The sequence below is a fragment of the Oncorhynchus masou genome, chromosome 31 (assembly GCF_036934945.1).
Source record: "Oncorhynchus masou masou isolate Uvic2021 chromosome 31, UVic_Omas_1.1, whole genome shotgun sequence".
Taxonomy (NCBI): Eukaryota; Metazoa; Chordata; class Actinopteri; order Salmoniformes; family Salmonidae; genus Oncorhynchus; species Oncorhynchus masou.
In genome coordinates, this window is record NC_088242.1 from 39,208,567 (window position 1) to 39,232,490 (window position 23,924).

The 23,924-nt window shown below is 40.8% G+C and overlaps 1 protein-coding gene across 1 annotated transcript in view; it reads right to left on the reverse strand.

Moving 5' to 3' along the window:
- The window catches only part of nhlrc2 (NHL repeat containing 2), a 48,294-nt gene that overhangs the window by 16,519 nt on the left and 7,851 nt on the right, over positions 1-23,924 (reverse strand). The window contains exons 3-6 of the mRNA XM_064950946.1: positions 18,324-18,373; positions 17,520-17,925; positions 10,101-10,222; positions 9,825-9,954 (exon numbers count right to left, since the gene is read on the reverse strand). Coding sequence (XP_064807018.1) covers positions 9,825-9,954; positions 10,101-10,222; positions 17,520-17,925; positions 18,324-18,373 — 708 coding nt within the window. The remainder of the gene's footprint in view (positions 1-9,824; positions 9,955-10,100; positions 10,223-17,519; positions 17,926-18,323; positions 18,374-23,924) is intronic.

Here is a 23,924-nt window from a genome sequence, read left to right on the forward strand (position 1 = left end):
AGAGACCTCTGTTGACATGTCTTGTGGGGTATGGATGGGTGTCCAAGCTGTGTGCCAGTAGTTCAAAAAGATAGATGTATGTTGAATGCACCGAGCTAACAAATACAAGTTGTGATGAAGTCAATCTCTCTACTTTGAGCCAGGAGAGATAGACATGCATATTATTAATGTTAGCTCTATGTGTCCATCCAAGGGCCAGCCATGTTGCTCTGTTCTGAACCAATTGCAATGGTCCTAAGTCTCTCTGTGGCACCTCACCACTGGACTGAACAGTAGCCCAGGTGCGACAAAACTAGGGCCTGTAGGACCTGCCTTGTTGATAGTGTTGTTAAGAAGGCAGAGCAGTGCTTTATTATGGACAGACTTCTCCCCATCCTAGATACTGTTGTATCAATATGTTTTGACCATGACATTTTACAATTCAGGGTTACTCCAAGCAGTTTACTCTCCTCAACTTGGTCAATTACCACAATCTTTATTACACTATTTAGTTGAGGTTTAGGGTTTGGTGAATTATTTGTCCCAAATACAATTCTTTTAGTTTTTGAAATATTTAGGATGAACTTATTTTGGCATCCATTCTGAAATAAACTGCAGCTCTTTGTTAAGTGTTGCAGTCATTTCAGTCGCTGTGGTAGCTGACGTGTATAGTGTTGAGTCATCCGCATACAGTTTAAGTCATAAGTTTACATATACTTAGATTGGAGTCGTTAAAACTAGTTTTTTTAACCACTCCACAAATTTCTTGTAAACAAACTATAGGTTTGGCAAGTCGGTTAGGACATCACTTTGTGCATGACAAGTAATTTTTCCAACAATTGTTTACAGACAGATTACTTCACTTATAATTCACTGATTCACAATTCCAGTGGGTCAGAAGTTTACATACACTAAATTGGATGTATTTCAAGACCTACCTTCAAACTTAGTGCCTCTTTGCTTAACATCATGAGAAAATCAAAAGAAAAATCAGCCGAGACCTCAGATAATACATTGTAGACCTCCACAAGTCTGGTTCATCCTTGGGAGCAATTTCCAAACACCTGAAGGTACCATCGTTCATCTGTACAAACAATAGTACGCAAGAATAAACACCATGTGATCACGCAGCCATCATACCGCTCAGGAAGGAGATGCGTTCTGTCTCCCAGAGATGAACGTACTTTTGTACGAAAAGTACAAGGACCTTGTGAAGATGCTGGAGGAAACAGGTACAAAAGTATCTATATCCACAGTAAAACAAGTCCTATATTGACAACCTGAAAGGCTGATTAGCAAGGAAGAAGCCACTGCTCCAAAACTCCCATAAAAAAGCCAGACTACGATTTGCAACTACACATGGGGACGAAGATCGTACATTTGGAGAAATGTCCTCTGGTTTGATGAAACAAAAATATAACTGTTTGGCCATCGTTATGTTTGGAGGAAAAAGGGGGACGCTTGCAAGCTGAAGAACACCATCCCAACGCTGAAGCACGGGGGTGGCAGCATCATGTTGTGGGGGTGCTTTGCTGCAGGAGGAACTCGGTGCACTTCACAAACTAGATGGCATCATGAGGGAGGGAAATCATGTGGATATATTGAAGAAACATCTCAAGACATCGGTCAGGAAGTTAAAGCTTGGTCGCAAATGGGTCTTCCAAATGGACAATGACCCCAAGCATACTCTTAAAGTTGTGGCAAAATGGCTTAAGGACAACAAAGTCAAGGTATTGGAGTAGCCATCACAAAGCACTGACCTCAATCATATAGAAAATTTGTGGGCAGAACTGAAAAAGCTTGTGCAAGCAAGGAGGCCTACATACCAGCTGTGTCAGGAGGAATGGGCCAAAATTCACCCAACTTATTGTGGGAAGCTTGTGGAAGGCTACCTGAAACATTTGACCCAAGTTAAACAATTTAAAGGCAATGCTGCCAAATACTAATTGAGTATATGTAAACTTCTGACCCACTGGGAATCTGATGAAAGAAATAAAAGCTGAAATAAATAATTTTCTACTATTATTCTGAAATGTCACATTCTTAAAATAAAGTGGTGATCCTAACTGACCAAAGACAGGGAATTTTTACACCGATTAAATGTCAGGAATTGTGAGAAACTGAGTTTAACCTCTTGAAGCTAGAGGGCACTATTTTTATGTTTGGATAAATAACGTTCCCAAAGTAAACGGCCTATTTCTCAGGTCCAGATGCTAGAATATGCATATAATTGACAGATTAGGATAGAAAACTCTAAAGTTTCCAAAACTGTCAAAATATTGTCTGATATTGCAGGCGAAACCCTGAGGAAAATCAAACCAGGAGGTGGCTTCTATTTTGAAAACCCTGTTCCATAGCCTGCCTTTGCTCCTTTTAAAGGGATATCAAACAGATTCCTTTTCCTATCGCTTTCTCAAGGTGTCAGTCTTTAGACAGTTTCAGGCTTTTATTTTGAAAAATTATCGAGAAAGATAACATTGTGTCATTGTATGGCTGGGTGCCAGCAGCGTTTTGCTTGGCGCAACAGAGTTTGGGCAGCCATTGCCTTTCCATCTCCTACTGAAAAAGACAGTTGCGGTTGATATATTATCGGTTATATATATTAAAAACAATCCGAGGATTGATTATAAAAAACGTTTGACATGTTTCTGTGGACATGACGGATACTATTTGGAATTTGTCTGCGTTGTCGTGACCGCTCTTTCCTGTGGATTTCTGAACATAACGCACCAAACAAACAGAGGTATTTTGGATATAAAATCATCTTTATGGAACAAAAGGAACATTTATTGTGTAACTGGGAGTCTCGTGAGTGAAAACATCTGAAGATCAAAAGGTAAACGATTAATTTGATTTCTTTTCTGATTTGTGACCAAGCTACTTGATGCTAGGTGTACATAATGTTTTGTTGAGCGATCGATAAACTTAAACGCTTGGATTGCTTTCGCTGCAAAGCATATTTTCAAAATCTTACACGACAGGTGGATTAACAAAAAGCTAAGCTGTGTTTTGCTATATTGCACTTGTGATTTCATGAATATAAATATTTTTAGTAATATTATTTGAATGCAAATTCAGCGGTTGTTGATGACAATTATCCCGCTAAAGGGATGGGTAGCGTCAAGAAGTTAAATGTATTTGGCTAAGGTGTATGTAAACTTCCGACATCAACTGTACATAGACACACTCCCGAGTGGCGCAGCATTCTAAGGCACTGCACCTCAGTGCTAGAGGCATCACTACTGACCCTGGTTCGATCCCGTGCTGTATCACAACCGGCCGTTTTTCGTCCCATAGGACAGCGCACAATTGGCCCATCGTCGTCCGGGTTATGATATGATGATAGAGGAAGGTGGAAAACTGAAGAAAAAAAATGCATTCATTTTCAAATAATTTGCTCTTGCTGTAAATGTATTTGAATGAACGTTTTTTTGTTTCGGTTTTGATAGTCTACAATTTAAAAAATATATATATATTTTATCTTGACAGATTGTAAATGACTTTTATATTACTGTTTTATATCATTATGTCCTCTTAGTATGAATAGAATAGTTTTTATTTCCTTGCAGCTCTGTGTATGAGAAGAGTGTAATTATTTAGTGGACTGCAATATACTGTAGGAATGTGCACTCCCAACAACTCAATGCCTCTGACTGATAAGAAGTCCTGTGATATGAGAAATCCTGGGTGATGGAAAAGTAATGAAGTACATCTTTGTGGAAGGGAGGGGGTGAGAGCTAAGGGGATAAAATGGACACTGCAATTTATTCAAGTTATGTAATTCAGCTGTACATTTTCTCTGAGTAAATATTTGAAACGTCACTGGGAGTTTGGGCTCTTTTGTATATGTTTATTGTAGATTGGTCTTCTTATTAATTGCCGTTTTCAGCAGGATTTCAAGCTTAAGGGACAGGTTTGGGAGGAAGGAGAATCAGGAGTGGAGGAGGGCAGCCAATAAATAAAGGTACACTTGTATCCTACCAATTCCTCATGTGCCCCTTAAGGGCCATCTACCCATTCTGTTTGTCAACCTGTCGTGAGCCTTGAGATTGTTGAATCAAAGTATCTGTGGAGAGTAAGTTTTAAAATGTTTAAGCGAATCGGCAATGTGGCCATTTAGGAAAAATCCTGTGTGTGCTTGTGACAGGTGGATGCATCCTCTCCGTAACTGGTGGATAGAACCATTGTTATTAAATCTGAGGCCAGTTTATTTGTGGATAGCTCTAGGGATGGAGAAGTATCTTATGTATAGGAGATAAAAACTAGATCGTATGCGCATAGTTCTGGGGTGGGGAGTTTGTTGAGACTATACATCAACAAGCCTCCACCAAAACAGACAGCGGGCAGTGTGATTGATTCCCATGTTTATGTGCTACCTACGAGAAGACTCCCAAAGAATCTCTAAGATGTGGTCTTGGTGATTGGAGTCACCCGTGTAAGGGACATGCCCATCAAGGCACTGCATCTCAGTGCAAAAGGCTTCACTGCAGTCCATGGTTCGAATCCAGGCTGCATCACATCTGGCCGTGATTGGGAGTCACATAGGGCGGTGCACAATTGGCCCAGCGTCGTCCTGGTTTGACCAGGGTAGGCCGTCATTGTAAATAAGAATTTGTTCTTAACTGACTTGCCGAGTTAAATAAAAAAATAAAATCAATGGATAGCTCTGGGTGAGGAAGAGTCTTAGGGCAGGTGTTCCAGGGCAGGACCTCACCGAAAAATGTGTTTGAAGTCATATAAACTGCACAGGGTAAAACGTACCAATGTTATTGGTAGATGCTACCTACTAGAAGATCCCTTAATGATCTATATTGGCCCCAGTGGGTTAAATAAACATATTATATAGGTCCCCATATACAAAAATGTAGGCAGTGGTTTTGACATGTTCATTGTGGACAGGTGGGTGAAGTAGCCAGTGCATTTAGGCCGTATTAGTGTATAGTCAAGGGGTGGAAATTATATCTAACAGATTACGAAGGAGAATATATAGAAAATATTCCTAAAATGTATGAATCCAGACTGGAAAATTAACAATTAGTGAGTGGTGATCAAAGTATTATCAAAGGATGCACTATAAAAGCAGCACAATAAAACCCACAATTGTGAATTAAAGTAGTTTTAGATGGAGTCACCGCTTATTGGGAAAAAAACTTGGGTTCCAATTTATGAATATGATGGGAATGAGAGACATTGTGTATATTTGGTGATTATACATTCAGTTCATCAAACTTTTACATTCAACCGTCGAGAAGTCATTTTTTTTTAAATAAGTAGAGACAAGAATAGAGAGCTTGGTGGTAATATGGCTCTTCCTGCTTCCCAATCTGTGGGATGTTATGCTGCAGTCTAAAACACGCAGCAAAAAGTAGGCCCCTTTGCTATTATGTAAATAGTTAATTTTGAAACAACATTACTCAATTCAAAATCACCCACCAAGTGTAAAGAGACTAAAACATGACTGGAAACTACGCAGAAATCGTTAGGAGAAAGTGACCAGCTTATCACTGGTCTCCTACCAAAGATGAATGTATCACGGTACTTTGCTATGTGCATTGTTCCTAAGCACACCAAACATCTTTGTTGTTGTCGTCTGAGTCTGTTGCGTCTTTCTTGTAGTCAGCAGAACAGCATTCCTAAGGTATAGAGTCAGGTTAAGCGAGAGTGGGAATAATCATATTTGCATATCTTAATGCATTATTAATACTTATGTTTTGTTTCCTTTTGCTTTTCAAGTCTTGCGCTATAGCTCTCTTAGGAACCAGAAGGAGGATATGGGGAGTTTCAAAAGCTCCAGCTGAAATGTCATAATCAGTTGTCTAACGAGAGATGGAAATATACAAATCAACTGAATGTTAAATCAGGTTTTATAAAAATGTTTTATTTATAAGTAATTTCCAAGTTTATATAATGTTGAAGAGTATGGAGATATTATTCAAAAAAGAGGGACTGTTGGATTCTAGCTTGAAATATACTTATTCATGTTACCGTAAGAGAGATGACTGATTACGGTACATGTTTAATGAATGTATATGTTGGGGACAATGGAGAGATAACAACTAGGTGTATGGAAAGTTACTGAGTGAGTAAAGGCAGAGATCATACATTCTGTTAGAACATGTTATTGTTGAATCGCAATGATCTTAGGGAGAGAGGAAAGGGGTAACCGTCTGGTTTCAGTCACTGGGTAGGACAGCCGTGAGTTAGGGAGCAGTGCGAAATGGGGGCCAAGGTCATTTCAAATGAAGTGAGAAGGAACAGTCACCACTTCAGTTCCTGCCTAGCAACAGATGTATTGAGTTGCAAGGAGTGGACTCTGCCCAGGAGGAGGGTATAAATATATGTGCTTGTGTAAACACATCTTTGTCTTTTCCGCTGTTTGACCCAGTGGGTGAATAAACTTGGTTTGAGCTTTGACTAGTTGTCCGTTAGGTTCTGACAAACACAGTGAAAAACTAACAATTGTTTAAGGACAATAAAATAATTTAAAGCAAATAAATACAATTGCAGATGGCCAAATTGTCCAGAGCTGCATATCGTATGCCCCGATTTTGCACATCAGTACCATTCTCTCACTCCTTACGCGCTGCGCTGCCTTAGGAGGAGAGAGCGAGAGCCTTGAGCTACTGTTGATTGCAAAGATGGAGGACTTCTTTATTGAAATAAAATGAAAGTTGGAGAGTATGCAAATAGTGAAAAGCCTACAAGTCATCCATATGAACAAGTTTTAATATTGCGGTGTATAAAGATAAGAATGTTGGCATGGCCAAATGCAGGCTACTGTGCAGCTCACTATTCAGGTAGGATGCAAGTTAGGAACTTAATTTACAATTTTCTTTCATATATAATAATCGGATCATTGTTATAATAAAACAAATTATTTTAAATATGAAAAAAAAATGAAAAAAAGTTCCCAAATTGCATCCTACTCCTAGCGATTTGCACAGTAGCCTTGTATCCTTGTTATTGTAGGCCTGTTCACTTTTAAAAAATTATGTTGACCTTTATTTAACTATGCAAGTCAGTTAACCTCTTGCGACGAGCAAACCCGTATCCGGGAGCGTAATCATAGCCTCAAACGCATTAGCATAACGCAGCGGAAATAAACTTTTCCTATTCATGAAAATCGCAAATGAAATGAAATAAATATATTCAAACACAAGCTTAGCCTTTTGTTAACAACACTGTCATCTCAGATTTTCAAAATATGCGTTACAGCCAACGCTAGATAAGTTTATCATGGCATAATGCTATGCTTGGCTCTGCTGGCAGCAGGCAACATTTTTCACAAAAATAAGAAAAGCAACCAAATTAAATAATTTACCTTTGAAGAACTTCAGATGCTTTCACTCAGGAGACTCCCAGTTAGATAGCAAATGTTCCTTTTTTCCAAAAAGATTATTTTTGTAGGTGAAATAGCTCCCATTTCTTCATCATGCTTTGGCTGAGAAATCGACCGGAAAATGCTGCAACTATAACGCCAAACTTTTTTCAAAATTTTCTCCATAATATCGACAGAAACACGGCAAACATTGTTTAGGATCCATCCTCAAGGTGTTTTTAACATATATATTCGATAATATATCCGTCGAGGGAATTGGTTTCTCATAAGAAGCGATTGGAAAAATGGCTACCTCAGTATTTTACGTGAGATTTTCTGCGTGAGACACCATGTGACCACATGCTATATATGGTCCCTTACAGCCATTCTTCAATGGAAATGCCTAAAAAGACATCACAATGCTGTAGACACCTTGGGGAATACGTGGAAAACGTAAGCTCATTGGTAGCTCATTCACAGCCATATAAAGGAGTCAATGGCATGAGGCGGTTTTAAAAAATGCGGCACTTCCTGGTTGGATGTTTATCTGGGTTTCGCCTGTAACATCAGTTCTGTGGCACTCACAGACAATATCTTTGCAGTTTTGGAAACGTCAGAGTGTCTTCTTTCCAAAGCTGTCAATAATATGCATAGTCGAGTATCTTTGTGACAACGGGAACGTTTTTCATCCAAAAATTAAAATAGCGCCCCCTAAATCCAAGAGGTTAAGAACAAATTCTTATTCACAATGACGACCTACACCGGCCAAACCTGGGCCAATTGTGCACCGCCCTATGGGACTCCCAATCACTGCCAGTTGTGATACAGACTGGATTCGAACCAGGGTGTCTAATGACACCTCTAGCACTGAGATGCAGTGTCTTGGACCACTGCGCCACTCGGGAGCCCTTTATTAATCAAGTTCCAGTTCTTTAAAGAGTTCTTTAAAGATGCTAAATGTGTTTGTTTCATTCTCTTAATACCTTTTTTGTTGGCGAAATGGTAGCGGCACTAGCATTTCTTGATAATTGCTGCAATATCGCCTGTTCAAAACTTTGTGAAGGTTTAAACCAGTTCCCAAGTGTTGTTTCATTCTGTTGAACCATTTTCTTTGGCCAAATGAAGTCCAACTGTAATGTTGTATTTGTCACAATATACCATCCTGTTTGTATTTTTCTTATAAGTAATGTTTTGACTTACTTTTGATATTACCCTAATAAAGTTCAGAAACTTTAGTGAAGGTATGGTGTGGTTATTAGCCTATTATACTGCAGGCCTATGATATGAAGGCAGTACTCACTGGCACCCCAATTGACTGACAATTGAACTTGAGTTGAGGAAGAATGTTTTAGTGATACCAGAGTTACTTCTATAATCTAACATTATAATGCTTATCTTTATAAAAAAATATTCATATTGAAAATGAATGAATTAGCCTATGCCTATTTCCGTTTAGCAGTAGCCTATCTGACAAGGATAAAGAAATGCATGTCGGTGTCGTAGCATGCCGCCGGCATAAATCCATCTCTTGCTCTCTGGGTTAGGTCTAAGCTTCTCTTCCTTTATATTTTGTTTTTAAACATTAATATCATATAGTGCACGCCTAAGTCTATGCATGCAATGCCCTGATGCATTTAGTGCTCAAATCCCCGACAGCTGAACCAGGACATGTATTGTTTTAGGAAAGTAAAAACCAATAAAACAATAGTCTATAAAAGTTTAACATATGCTACACATCGAAACAAAAACGTATTTTTGTATTTTGTTATAGGCCATTAAGGACAAGAAAATGTGGCTCATTTAGCCACTATCCCTTACTTATTGACAGTGCTGGCTGTGTGGGTGGATCCCCTGATGGGTTACGCACCCAATGCATAATAAAAATGTCAATTTTTTAGGAACACAAGCTGACAAGCTCTATTTAACTTCAAGTTACTTCTAGGGATGCTTATTTTTTCGTACTATTTTTTTTAAGGACAACTGAGTTCCAAACTGCACTTCCTTTCTCAACACACTATCACAATAAATATAATTGTACATTTCACAGGAAGAAAAACAATATCTCACCTGGGCCGCACACGGTGAAAAGTACCTGGAGCCAGGCTGTGAGCTATTGGTTCAGTTGAAATCTGCCGCGTTTTAGTAACTCTGAATAGCATATCGTGCCATTTGACTTCTGTTAAGGCCATTTCCAATAAAACGTATTTGATTACGTTTGTAATTAAATGATGCAGAATGTGTTACCAGACATAATCACTGCCACCTGGTCAGGTTAGCATAAGGCTAAATGAGCCAGGTTATGTAAGGGGAACAGCTAATATGTAGCATTTTATCATGTGCAAATACATCCAATGACTGATTGGTTGATGCGCATTTTGAGATTGGAAAAAAAGTACCTAATGTTCGCAAGTATAGACCCAGTGGTTTTGAATCTGTTGTATTTAATTTGGTACTTAGTCACCCCAAGTTGGATCAATTTAAATCCATTCTAAGCAGACACCTACCAGTAAGTTGCCTCTAGACTTACCTGCAGTCCCAAGGGCCAAATCCCAGGGTGAGCTGATAGGCTGCTGGGGTCCCATGGCCCCTCCCTCCATGTCTGTGCCTTGAAATCCCACTCCTGCCAGGGTGCTGACCTGTCCCTCCAACAAGTCAATCTGAGAGCGAGCGAGAGATTGGACAGTAATAAAGATTAAAGAGTCTGAGGAGGTTCTATTTGGAGGTATTGGTCTTTTGACCAATCAGATCAGAGCTTTTGCCAATAAAAAGGCAAAGGGCCATTATTGGGCACCCTCTTTCTTACCTTTCTGATCAGATGGTTTTCAGTGTCGGCCACAAAGACAGTATCTCCTTTGATGACAATCCCCTGTGGGGAGCAGAAGGTTGCTTCGTCGAGATTACCGTCTTTCCTACCACTCTCAGGCCCTGTGACATAACAGGATGACAGGTATGGAAGACTTCATTTGGGGTGCATGCCAATAGTCTAAAGAGGCCTTTTAAGTTAGTATTTTCTTCATTTGCATTGACATGTCAAAGACCTGGGCAGGTTGGAGTATAGACCCTGGCCTCCTAGCTAACAGACTATACATACCATTACATTTCTATACAAACACAGCATCTGGATAAACTTGCGCTGCCATCACATCTTTCATTAGGTAGCAGTCTCTAGTAAAACACAAGGTTAACAAAATTGAATATTACCGATAAATAGACAAATGGCATTTACACGTAAAGGACCCATGAGGACCAACATATAATATCAGATTGGGTGTCAAATGAAAGCCAAGAGTGTATATTTTGGGTAAATTAAGACATATACAGTGGGGAGAACAAGCATTTGATAACCTGCAAAATTGGCAGTGTTTCCTACTTACAAAGCATGTAGAGGTCAGTAATATCTATCATAGGTATACTTCAACTGTGAGAGACAGTATCTAAAACAAAAATCCAGAAAATCACATTGTATGATTTTTAAGTAATTAATTAGCATTTTATTGCATGACATAAATATTTGATCACCTACCAACCAGTAAGAATTCCGGCTCTCACAGACCTGTTCGTTTTTCTTTAAGAAGCCCTCCTGTTCTCCACTCATTACCTGTATTAACTGCACCTGTTTGAACTCGTTACCTGTATAAAAGACACCTGTCCACACACTCAATCAAACAGACTCCAACCTCTCCACAATGGCCAAGATCAGGGAGCTGTGTAAGGACATCAGGTATAAAATTGTAGACCTGCACAAGGCTGGGATGGGCTACAGGACAATAGGCAAGCAGCTTGGTGAGAAGGCAACAACTGTTGGCGAAATTATTCGAAAATGGAAGAAGTTCAAGATGACGGTCAATCGCCCTCAGTCTGGGGCTCCATGCAAGATCTCACCTCGTGGGGCATCAATGATCATGAGGAAGGTGAGGGATCAGCCCAGAACTACACGGCATGACCTGGTCGATGACCTGAAACCACAGTCTCAAAGAAAACCATTAGTAACACACTACGCCGTCATGGATAAAAATTCTGCAGCGAACGCAAGGTCCCCCTGCTCAAGCCAGCGCATGTCCAGGCCCGTCTGAAGTTTGCCAATGACCATCTGGATGATCCAGAGGAGGAATGGGAGAAGGTAATGTGGTCTGATGAGACAAAAATAGAGCCTTTTGGTCTAAACTCCACTCGCCGTGTTTGGAGGAAGAAGAAGGATGAGTACAACCCCAAGAAAAATATACCAACCGTGAAGCATGGAGGTGGAAACATTCTTTGGGGATGCTTTTCTGCAAAGGGGACAGGATGACTGCACCGTATTCAGGGGAGGATGGAAGGGCCAAGTATCGCAAGATCTTGGCCAACAACCTCCATGCCTCAGTAAGAGCATTGAAGATGGGTCGTGGTTGGGTCTTCCAGCATGCAATAAAATGCTAATTAATTACTTAACAATCATACCATGTGATTTTCTGGATTTTTGTTTTAGATTCCGTCTCTCACAGTTAAAGTGTACATATGATAAAAAAATTAAAGACCTCTACATGCTTTGTAAGTAGGAACCTGCAAAATTGGCAGTGTATCAAATACTTGTTCTCCCCACCGTATGCATATTATTATTAGTATTGGATAGAAAAAAACTGAAGTTTCTAAAACTGTTTAAAACTTAAGGCGAGGGGGTTCCCCCCAGGGAACTCCAACCCCCCGTTCAGCTGAAAAGGTGGCGCAGGGAATGCAAAAATATTCTTTAGAAATATTTAACCTGTCTGGCCCACCCGGGACGCAACTGCACCCACTGCCAACAATAAATGCAAATGCGCTACGCCAAATGCTAATAGCACTCGTTAAAACTCAAACGTTCATTAAAATTCACATACAGGGTAGTCAATTCAAGCTACACTCGTTGTGAATCAAGCCAACAAGTCAGATTTGCATGAGTAGCTATTATCTGATAGCAGGCAACACGCCGAAAACCAGAAGGGACGTAAACAAAGGAATTAGCGTAGCCGGCGCTACACAAAACGCAGAAATAAAATATAAAACATTCATTACCTTTGACGAGATTCTTTGTTGGCACTCCTATATGTCCCATAAACATCACAATTGGGTCTTTTTCTCCAATTAAAATCGGTCCTTGTGTACCCAAAATGTCAATTTATGAACAACGTCAGATCCAGTAAAAACACATTTTTTAAACGCGACGTTATTTTTTTAAATTAAAAAAGTTGCCTATAAACTTTGACAAAACACTTCAAACTACTTCTGTAATCCAACTTTAGGTATTACTAATCGTTAATAAATGATCAAATTGATCACGGCGCGATCTGTATTCAATAAGCACGAGTTTGGGAAACATAACTAACTTTTCCGGTTCCATTGTTTACAGCTGTGGACTTGACAACCGGATGTGGCTATTACTCAGATGACCAAGGATTTAGTTGAATCGAAATCACAACACAGGCGACATCGTGTGGAAGCTGTAGGAACTGCAATCTCACCCTTAATTATTTTTCCTTCCAATAGACAATACATGGGCTGGCGGATTGATTTTTTCTTCCTCGATTTAGTGAGTAGGTTTTCTGGCAATTTTGACCACGGAACTCGTTCTGTTATAGTCACAGACACCATTGAACCAGTTCTAGAAACTTCAGAGTGTTTTCTATGCACACATACTAATCATATGCATATACTATATTCCTGGCATGAGTAGCAGGACGTTGAAATGTTGCGCGATTTTTAACAGAATGTTGAAAAAAGTAGCCCGATCTCTAAGAGGTTTTAACCTCCACACATTAACAAGTCAAATACCTCAAATGAAAGATAAACACCTTGTTCATCCACCCAGCATGTCAGATTTTTAAAATGTTTTACAGCGAAAACACAACATATATTTATGTTAGACCACCACCTAACCAAAGAAAAAAAGCCATTTTTTCCAGCAAAAAAAAAGAAAAAACACTAACCTCTTAAATCAGATGACATGTTACACAGTACATGTGTTTTGTTCGATAATATGCATTTTATATCCATAAATCTCGGTTTACATTGACAGCAATCTGAGACGGCGCTCAGACGTAACAATATTTCTCCGCCATGTTGGAGTCAACAGAAATACAAAATTACAACATAAATATTCCCTTACCATTGATGATCTTTCATCAGAATGTAGTGCAAGGAGTCCTAGTTCAACAATAAATTGTTTTGTTCCATAATGTTCAATTCTAGTGTCCAAGTAGCAGCATTTGCTATCACTTTCAGCTCACATGCCCAGAAAATGACTTCTGGTCCAGGATAACTCTGCATGAAAACTTCCAAAAGACATATTACAGGTCGAAGAAACTGGTCAAACTAAGTGCAGAATCAATCTTCAGGATGTTATAATCATATATATCCAATAACATTCCAAACGGATCATTCGTTTTCATCTGGGGCTGATTGGAACAGCCGTAGCACTCAAAGAGAAATGCGCCACAACAAAATGGCATTCTCTTGCGACAACGACTACTTTCCTTCCCATTAGGTCAAAGTTCACAGAAAATGCTCCATTACACTTTCTACTGAATGAGGACATCGACTGGAAGACGTAGGAAGTGTTTCCAGATCCATAACTGGTTGGGAAGGGAGGGGGCGATGACGTCAAAGTTGCCCCAACTTTCAGGATTTCAAAACTTGTTTGGAAGATTGTCTGCCCTGTGAGTTCTGTTATACTCACAGACATAATTCAAACGGTTTTAGAAACTTCAGTGTGTTTTCTATCCACTATTAATAATCATTTGCATATATTAGCAATTTAGGACAGATTTTGATGCAGTTCACTATGGGCACGCTGCCCCCTATCTGTAATTGGTTTTAAATGATGTCGGACTATAACAGAACTCATATGGCAGGCGAAAACCTGAGAAAAGTCCAAACAGTAAAGTGGGAAATCGGAGGTTTGTAGTTTTTCAAAGCTTGGCCTACTGAATACACAATGTCTATGGAGTCAAGTTGCACTTCCTACGGCTTCCACTAGATGTCAACCGTCTTTAGAAACTGGTTTCATGCTTCTGCTATAGAGGAGGGAATGGGAGCTGAATGAGTCAGTGGTCTGGCAGAGTGTCTCAGGCTCGTGACGCTCGCTTCCGACAGAGTTAGCTCTCGTTCCAGTGCTTTTATTCAGACAATGAAATTCTCCGGTTGGAACCTTATGATTTATGTTAAAAACATCCTAAAGATTGATTCCATACGTCGCTCACGCCTCATGAAGATGGATTACTGGGCTGAACACACTAACAACAAGTGGCTATTTGGACATAAATGATGGAACAAATCAGTCATTTATTGTCAAACTGGGATTCCTGAAAGTGCCTTCTGATAAAGATCAAAGGTAAGTGAATATTTATAGTGTTATTTCCAACTTCTGTTGACTTCAACATGGCGGATATTTCTTTGGCTGGATTGGGCTCTGAGCGCCGTTCTCAGATTATGCTTTTTCCGTAAAGTAAAACAAAAATCTGAGACAGCGGTTGCATTAAGTCTATCTTTAGTTCTGTGAATAACACTTGTATCTTTTATTGATGTTTATTATGTGTATTTCTGCTAAATCACCAGATGTTTTGGAATCAAAACATTACTGCATGTAACGCGCCAATGTAAACAGATTTCTGGATATAAATATGTACATTATCAAACAAAACATACATGTATTGTATAACATGATGTCCTATGAGTGTCATCTGATGAAGATCATCAAAGGTTAGTGATGAATCTTATCTATATTTCTGCTTTTTGTGACTCCTATCTTTGGCTGGAAAAATGGTTGTGTTTTTTTTGACTTGGCTATGACCTAACATAATCATATGTTGTGCTTTCGCTGTAAAGCCTTTTTGAAATCGGACACGATGGGTAGATTAACAAGAAGCTTATCTTTAATTTGCTGTGTTGGACTTGTTAATGTGTGAAAGTTACATATTTCAAAAAAATATTTTTGAATTTCGCGCCCTGCCTTTTCAGCCGGAATGTTGTCGAGGGGTTCCGCTAGCGGAACGCCTGCCCTAGAAAGGTTTTAAAGGACATGAATCAGAAAACTAGTCAGTATCTGGTGTGAACACAATAGCCTCATGCAGCGAAACAGAATTGATCAGACTGTTGATTGTGGCCTGTGAAATCTTCTCCCACTCCTCTTCAATGGCTGTGCAAAGTTGCTGGACATTGGTGTGAACTGGAACACGCTGTTGTACACATTTATCCAGAGCATCCCAAACATGCTTAATAACCTGGGTGACATGTCTGGTGAGTATGCAGGCCATTGAAGAAATTGAACATTTTCAGCTTCCAGGAATTGTGTACATAGCCTTATGACATGGGGCCGTGCATTATCATGCTGAAATATGAGGTTATGGCGGTGGCTGAATGTTACGACAACGGGCTTCAAGATCTCTTCACGGTATCTCCGTGCATTCAAATTGCCATCAATAAAATGAAATTGTGTTCGCTGCCTATAAAAAGTACACGGAGAGATAACATTAATGACATGCATGTCAATCTCTCCTGGCTCAAAGTGGAAGAGATTGAATTCATCATTACTTGTTTTTGGAAGAGGTGTTGACAAGCTGAATGTACCGAGCTGTCTGTTTAAAATACTAGCATATAGCTCAGACACCCATGCATACCCCACAAGACATGCTACCAGAGCTCTCTTCAAGGTCCCCAAGTCCAGAACAGACTATGGGAGACACACAGTACTACATAGAACCATGACTACATGGAACCCAATTCCACATCAGGTAACTGATGCAAGCATTAGATTTAAAAAGTAGGTAAAAATACACCTTATGGAACATCGGGGACTGTGAAGACACACGCATACATTGTTGAATGTTGGTATTGAACATTTTGCGTTGTGGTTATGTGGTGGTGTAGACATGTCACATGATGTACCATTTTATCTTTAGCTCATTCAGTACAAACAAAGTTCACCGTTTTATATGTAATTTATTTTATGTATTTATTTTACATTTATTTAACCAGGCAAGTCAGTTAAGAACAAATTCTTATTTTCAATGACGGCCTGGGAACAGTGGGTTAACTGCCTGTTCAGGGGCAGAACGACAGATTTGTACCTTGTCAGCTCGGGGGTTTGAACTCGCAACCTTCCGGTTACTAGTCCAACGCTCTAACCACGAGGCTACCCTGCCGCCCCGTAATGTGGATGCTTTGGTTTGTTTCGACCCCAGGGAGAGTAGCGTCTGCTTTGGCAGCAGCTAATTGGGATCCATAATACATACAAATACCATGACTCCACTGCCAAATGGGGCACTCCGTTCACAACGTTGACGTCAACAAAACGCTCGCACACATGACGCCATACACAAGGTCCACTGTTGTGAGGATGGTTGGACATACAGCTAAATTCACAAAAATGACATTGACGGCGGGTTATGGTAGAGAAATTAACATTCCCTGCAATCAGCATGCCAATTGCACGCTCCCTCAAAACTTGAGACATCTGTAGCACTGTGTTGTGTGACAAAACATTTTAGAGGGGGCTTTAATTGTCTGCAGCACAAGATGCACCTTTGTAATGATCATGCTGTTTAATCAGCGTCTTGATATGACACACTTGTCAGGTGGATGGGATTACCTTGGCAAAGGCACAAAACAACCTTAAGTTTTTGTTAAACCGGTACTGGTTACCTTCAGACGAGTCCCGTCACACTTGTGGGGGTAGTACAGCAAAACACCACTGCTTTCCACAGTGAGGTCACTTTAGTTTGCAGCCCAAACGGTTCAGACGCTAAAAGCAGAAGATGGCACATCGACGGTACCGACGACAGACTAGTTCACTGCCACTTGTGGGAGTCGTGGAGCAATTTTTTATGAGAACACTGATTTTCAGGATGTCTCATGGTCTGATTAACACCGCTCTAGCTGCATCTGACACACCGGTGCTTTAATCGACTCTAGGGGGTTAACAATTCTTTAACACTGCTCCATTTCTGATTCCTGATGTCAAAGCAGGGGTTAAGGTGTTGTTGGACATAAAAATCCCCTAATAAGTTTGCTACATAAATATGTCTAAGATTCTTCTGACACCCCACCCTTCAACTGGGTCAGAAAATACAGCATGTTCTACTCCCCACGGGTATATTTGGATTTCTCACCACAAGCTCTGTCAAGCCTTGAGGCGATCATAGAATTAGAATGTGTAAAACGGGCATCCCCATTCATCTGATTTATTTTGAAGCGATGCTCATCTAGCCCTTACCTCCTATAGAGTAAAGCACCAGCCCAATGCTGGACACCACAAGTACCCGATGATGGCCCGTATCTGCTATAGCCAGTCTCTTCCTACTGGAATCCACTGCTACCTTCCCAGGAAACGAAAGAATCGATGGGGGCAGAGAGTCCCTGTAAAGCTTGGTCCCCACAAGGTGGTCACTGAGCAGGACCTGGTCCCTGTAGTGTCGAAGGGAGGTGTTGGTGAAGAGCGCTAGGCGCTCACGGTGGCCCTCTCCCACCAGCGAGAAGAGCAGGTTGCCCCTGGGCCCAATGAGCACCAGGGTGGGCCAACAGGCCACCTCCAGCTCATGCCACAGCCGAGCGTCTCCATCGTTCACCACCGGGTGGGTGATGTTGTAGCGGAGCACAGCGCTCTGCACGTTCTGCAGCACCTTGAACAGGAGGTCAAATCCATTCCACTTAGTAAAACATTATGGTTAATGGTTAACTTGAATGTTAATATTACTTGCTGTTTCCATACACACACAGATTTTGGATTTGTTTACCTACTTAGCTACTACCTCCAAAAACTAACATTTCAATGTTATGCAAATAAGATATTTCTACCATTCACTTTTATTGTTTTTGTTCAGTGCCAATGTGAGCAAATGGTACTTGTGACTATGCACACACACACCCAGAGTGTGGATTGCAATCTGGCCTGGTCCTGTTCCAAAGTAGTACCATGACTTAAATGGTGTGTAAACTATCCCTTTAATAAATGGAGAAGCTGTGTTGCAATATTAATGAAGAATGTAATTAAAATAAATAAAACATGACAATGGCTTACCTTTTCGTTGGGGAACTTGGCAGAGTGGACACCCACGATAACAAGCCCATCTTAAAAAAGAAAAACAGATGGAAAGAGAATGTGAAAGAGGGAAAAGTCATGAACAATTATATCCCTTTATACCCAAACTAAATCCCGATATCTTTACCATACCGTCTTCTTTATAGCGCCTTTTCTTTATATGTGAAAGGTGTAGAAAATGAGCTTGAAGACTGGGTCAACACACAGAGAGCAGACAACCGAGGTGTTTCAACTGTGCAGATGCGACTGAAAGCCAAAACAAATCGCCACCGCAATGAAGTTTGAGGATTTTAGAGGTGGACCATCGTGGTGTCTAAGATTTATGATACGTAAAGGCCTGTCCATCAGGGTACAGACGAGTGTCAGCAGCTCCCTCCCGACTACGAGGAAAAAGTTTCAAACTTCCGCAAATTCATTGATGCAAAGATAGCGGAGCATTCCATCGGCCCGCACGACATCATAAATATGGATGAGGTTCCTCTGACTTTTGACCTGCCTGTCACTCGGACTGTCAACAGGAAAGGTGTATCATCCGTCACGCTGAAAACAACTGGGCATGAAAAAAAAAAACGCACTTCACCTGTGTTCTGAGCTGCACGGCATCGGGAGAAAAGCTTCCACCGATGTTGATTTTTAAACGCATGACGATGCCAAAAGAAAAATTCCCAGAGAGGAATTGTTGTGAAAGTCAACAAGAAAGGATGGATGACGGCCTAATGCATGAATGGCATACGGAGTGTTACGGCAAGCGACCGGGACGATTCATTCACAAGAACAAGGCATTGCTCGTGTTAGACAGCATGAGGGCCCACATAACAGATTCTGTGAAAGACGCCATCAAGAGGACAAACTCAATTCCAGCTGTGATTCCTGGGGGCACAACAAAGTGTTTGCAGCCACTCGACATCAGTGTAAATCGTGCATTTAAGGTGGCGCTCCGTGTTCAGTGGGAGGCTTGGATGACAAGTGGGGAGAAATCCTTCACTAAAACGGGCCGCATGCGAAGAGTAACTTATGTTCAAGTCTGCCAGTGGGTCCTGACAGCGTGGAGCATTGTCAAAAAATCCACTGTCATCAACGGGTTTCGAAAGGTTGGACTGCTGCGTGTTGAAGAGGGCAGCATGAGCTCAGTGGGGAATTTGCCTCCGGATGAAAGTGATGAGAGCGACAATGAAAACGATCCAACATCAGATGAAGTAATTCTGAGGCTATTCAACTCCAACACCGAAGGAGATGACTTCAATGGTTTCAGTGCACAGGAGGAAGAAGATAGTGACCAATGACATTCTTGGTAGGCTACTGTTTACTGCTATTTTTTTTTTTTTGTTACAAGCCGTGTTTCGTTTAAAAGCCTATTTATTTCTGTTATAAGCCGTGTTTTGTTTAAAGGCTGTGTAAAGTTAATTTGTTTCAATGTACCGGTAGGCACCGGCTTACATACATGTGCAGCTTATTTATGTACAAAATACATATTTTTTAATAATTCAATGGGTGCGGTTTATATTCAGGTGTGCTTAATAGTCCAGAAATTACGATATGTGCATAATATCTAACAAGCGGAGAGAGGGTAGGAAAAAGATTAAACATGGATCTGCATACTTTTTTTGACAAAAAAAGCGACATTTGATTTCTATACACAATAGCAAACAGAAGAGTCTAAAGGGCTCTACAAAGTCTACGTAACGGATCCGGTTTGTTACATACTGCCATTGCTGATTAAACAAATATCCTGATGTGGCTCAATTTAAAAAAGGGAGAATCTGCAGTTGCTACATCCATTTTTTTTTACTTTTAAATGAATGATAAACAGTTTATAACAGTCCAATATATTGGCACCATTGGACGAATCACTATATATTTGAAAATTAGTTGGAATTGAAAAAAACTGTTCACACATGTATAGGTTTTATTTAGGAAAATGTACTGGACCTGAAAAATGTATAATTAAAACTTATTTGATATTTACCTTCAGTCCAAAAAAGGCCTGGAATAAATTATAAAAAGTGTAAATTACATTTGGTTGGAGGCAAGTGGTTCTTGTTTACTGCGTAATTGATCTCACCTGTGGTAAGTTGCCTTCAGGGTGAAAATAGCCATTCTACAAGTTTTGAAAACAGAACATTCTGCTCTTTTGCACTCCATTGTAAAACAACTTATTTGCTCGCTTTGAGGACAATAAAGTGCCACTGACACGGACTGCTACCAAAGCCTGTGGGCTCTCCTTCTCAGTGGCCAACGTGAGTAAAACATTTAAACGTGTTAACCCTCCCAAGGCTGCCGGCCCAGACGGCATCACTTGTCGCGTCCTCAGAGCATGCGCAGACCAGCTTGGCGGGTGTGTTTACGGACATATTCAACCAATCCTGATCCCAGTCTGTTGTCCCCACTGCTTAGATGGCCACCATTGTTCTTGTTCCCATGAAAGCTAAGGTAACTGAACTAAATGACTATGAATCCGTAGCACTCACTTCTGTCATCATGAAGTGCTCCGAGAGACGAGTCAAGGATCATATCACCTCCACCCTCCCTGATACCCTAGACCCACTCCAATTTGCTTACTCCCCCAATAGATCCACTGACGATGCAATCGCCATCACACTGCCCTATCCCATCTGGACAAGAGGAATACCCATGTAAGAATGCTGTTCATTGACTACAACTCAGCATTTAACACCATAGTACCCTCCAAACTTGTCATTAAGCTCGAGACCCTGGGTCTCAACCCCGCCCTGTGCAACTGGGTCCTGGAATTTGACCCCCCCCCCCCAGGTGGTGAAGGTAGGAAAACATATCCACCCCACTGATCCTCAACACTGGAACCCCACAAGGGTGCATTCTCAGCCCTCTCATGTACTTCCTGCGTGGCCATGCACACTTCCAACTCGATCATCAAGTTTGCAGATGATGGTACAGTAGTAGGTCTGATTACCAACAATGATGAGACGGCCTACAGGGAGGAGGTGAGGGCCCTCGGAGTGTGGTGTCAGGAAAACAACCTCTCAACATCAACAAAACAAAGGAGATGACCATGGATAACAGGAAACAGCAGAGGGAGCACCCCTCCATCTGCGTCAATGGGACCGCAGTGGAGAAGGTGGAAAGTTCCTCAGCGTACACATCACAGACAAACTGAAATGGTCCACCCACACAGACAACGTGGTGAAGAAGGCACAACAGCACCTTGATCTCACCTCTTCAAGCTCAGGAGGCTGAAGAAATTTGGCTTGCCATCTAAAACATACTGCACCACCCTCCTGGTGATGCAGCGCGTGGTACGGCAATTGCACCACCTCACCCCCCTGGTACGGCAATTGCACCACCCTCAATCGCAAGGATCTCCAGAGGGTAGCGCGGTCTGCACAACGCATCACCGGGGGCAAACCACCTACCCTCAAGGACACCTACAATGCGCGATGTCACCGGAAGGCCAAAAAGATCATCAAGGACGACAACAACCACCTGAGCCCCTGCCTGTTCACCCCGCTATCATCCAGAAGGTGAGGTCAGTACAGGTGCATCAAAGCTGGGACCGAGACTGAGAAACAGCTTCTATCTCAAGGCCATCACTAACACAGAGAGGCTTCTGCCTACATACAGACTCAAATCTATGGCCACTTAAATAAATTGACATAATAAAGGTATCACTAGTCACTTTAAATAACACCACTTTAATAAATGTTTACATAGCCTACATTACTCATCTCATTTACTGTATTCTATACCATCTACTGCATCTTGCCTATGCTGCACTCCATCGCTCATCCACATCTTTATATGTACATATTCTATTCATCCCTTTACATTTGTGTGTATAAGGTAGTTGTCAATTTGTTAGATTACTGTTAGATATTACTGCATAGTTGGAACAAGAAGCACAAGCATTTTGCTACACTTGCATTAACATCTGTATACCATGTGCATGTGACCAATAAAAATTGAAATGCTTTAAAGTGCAAGAGTGCCAATATAATTTCACCACAAGTGTATAGCCATTGATTCTTGAAGAATATAACTTAGAAATGCCTCATGAGCTTAGTTAAACTGTCTAAACCGATAATATAAGCTTGTTTTACCCCTTCGTTTGTAAACAATGTAGTTGTGGCCACATGTTTTGGATCATATAAATTGCAGAACTCAACCAAATCTTACATTTGTCTGTCACATGTGACCTTATAACTTTAAGGATCATACCTTATGGATGGACAAACCCTCATGACATTTTGTGTTGTTGAATAATTTAATGAATTGATGCTTTGAAGCTTCCTTTCTGCACCTACAGCTTTTCCTATTTTTTAAATAAGAATAGTCAGCAACATGATTCAAGGATGAAAAAAAAAAAGCTGGGAAATGGAAGCTTCCAGGCACAGTCATTCTCAAGATCAGCGGCATCTCTGAGTAAGTTAGCTTGTTTGACTCCCTCGTATTTTTATGGCCGCCACTCACTCTGTTGCGGTTTGTGTAATTTAACCGAGATGTCAGAACCACTTTTGCACCTTACAATTCTGACGTGACTTATCCCCCGGGCATGAAACACAGGGGTTTATGTATGGAAAAGACAGACGGAAGCATATTTTTTGAATTCCATCAAACAATAAAATTCATAACCTGAGCAGCTGAAGGTAGTCCAATTATTGCATAGGCCACACAGGCCTACATACTATTTGGCTAATAAATAAATAAAATGTTTTAGCACAAAAATATTAAATGGGTCGTTCATGTTTTTGATCTGCATAAGAAATCGAATAAACAGAAGTAATTTTACTTTTTTTGTTTCTCAATCCAATGATTGACAGTCACTGTAGTGGATCACGTGACCAGTTCAAATTGGCCAATGAGACAATCACTTCCACAACCTTATGCACTATAACCTATGCATATTATTGCATTTTGCACACATCCAGCCTATACGTTCCATTGCTTGAAATATCCATTGATTGGCCTTTATTTTTTATTTTGTGTGGTTATGCTGTGAAATGAATCTAATACCTATATACGGAGTCAGAGATGGCTCGTTTAGAATTTTGCGACAAAAGAGACCACAGATGGAAATAATGCACTGAGCAGACAACAAGAAAGACGCAACACTCAGACGACAACAACAAAGATGTTTGGTGTGCTTATGCACATAGCAAAGTACAATCGGCCTGAAGAAGTGTCATGTGGGAAGTATGGCAGACATCACCACACGGCCAATGTGAGTAACGAGTAGAAGCGAAGGTATAACAACCTACCCACTGACGCAGTGATCTGTGTCTCCAAGGAATTCCAATAGAAATGCTGTTACAGACAGCTATAGTATGGATACAGACGCCAGTCAAGAGAACATTAAATCATTCTCTATTAGATGGGGGTAGCCAGTGTAGCTTTATCAGTCAAGATAACTCTCATGCAATGAAATGACCAGCTACAGATCAAATTTCACAAGTGTGTACTTCAATCATGAAGGTGGCAGGAGAATAATTATGCACAGAAGTTGAGGGTAAAGGTCTATACAGACGTGAGTGGCATGGAGACGCAATAATTGGGAATACTCATTGGGTGACAAAAGTGTGTCGGGGTGGTTCATCCAAGGGACAGTGA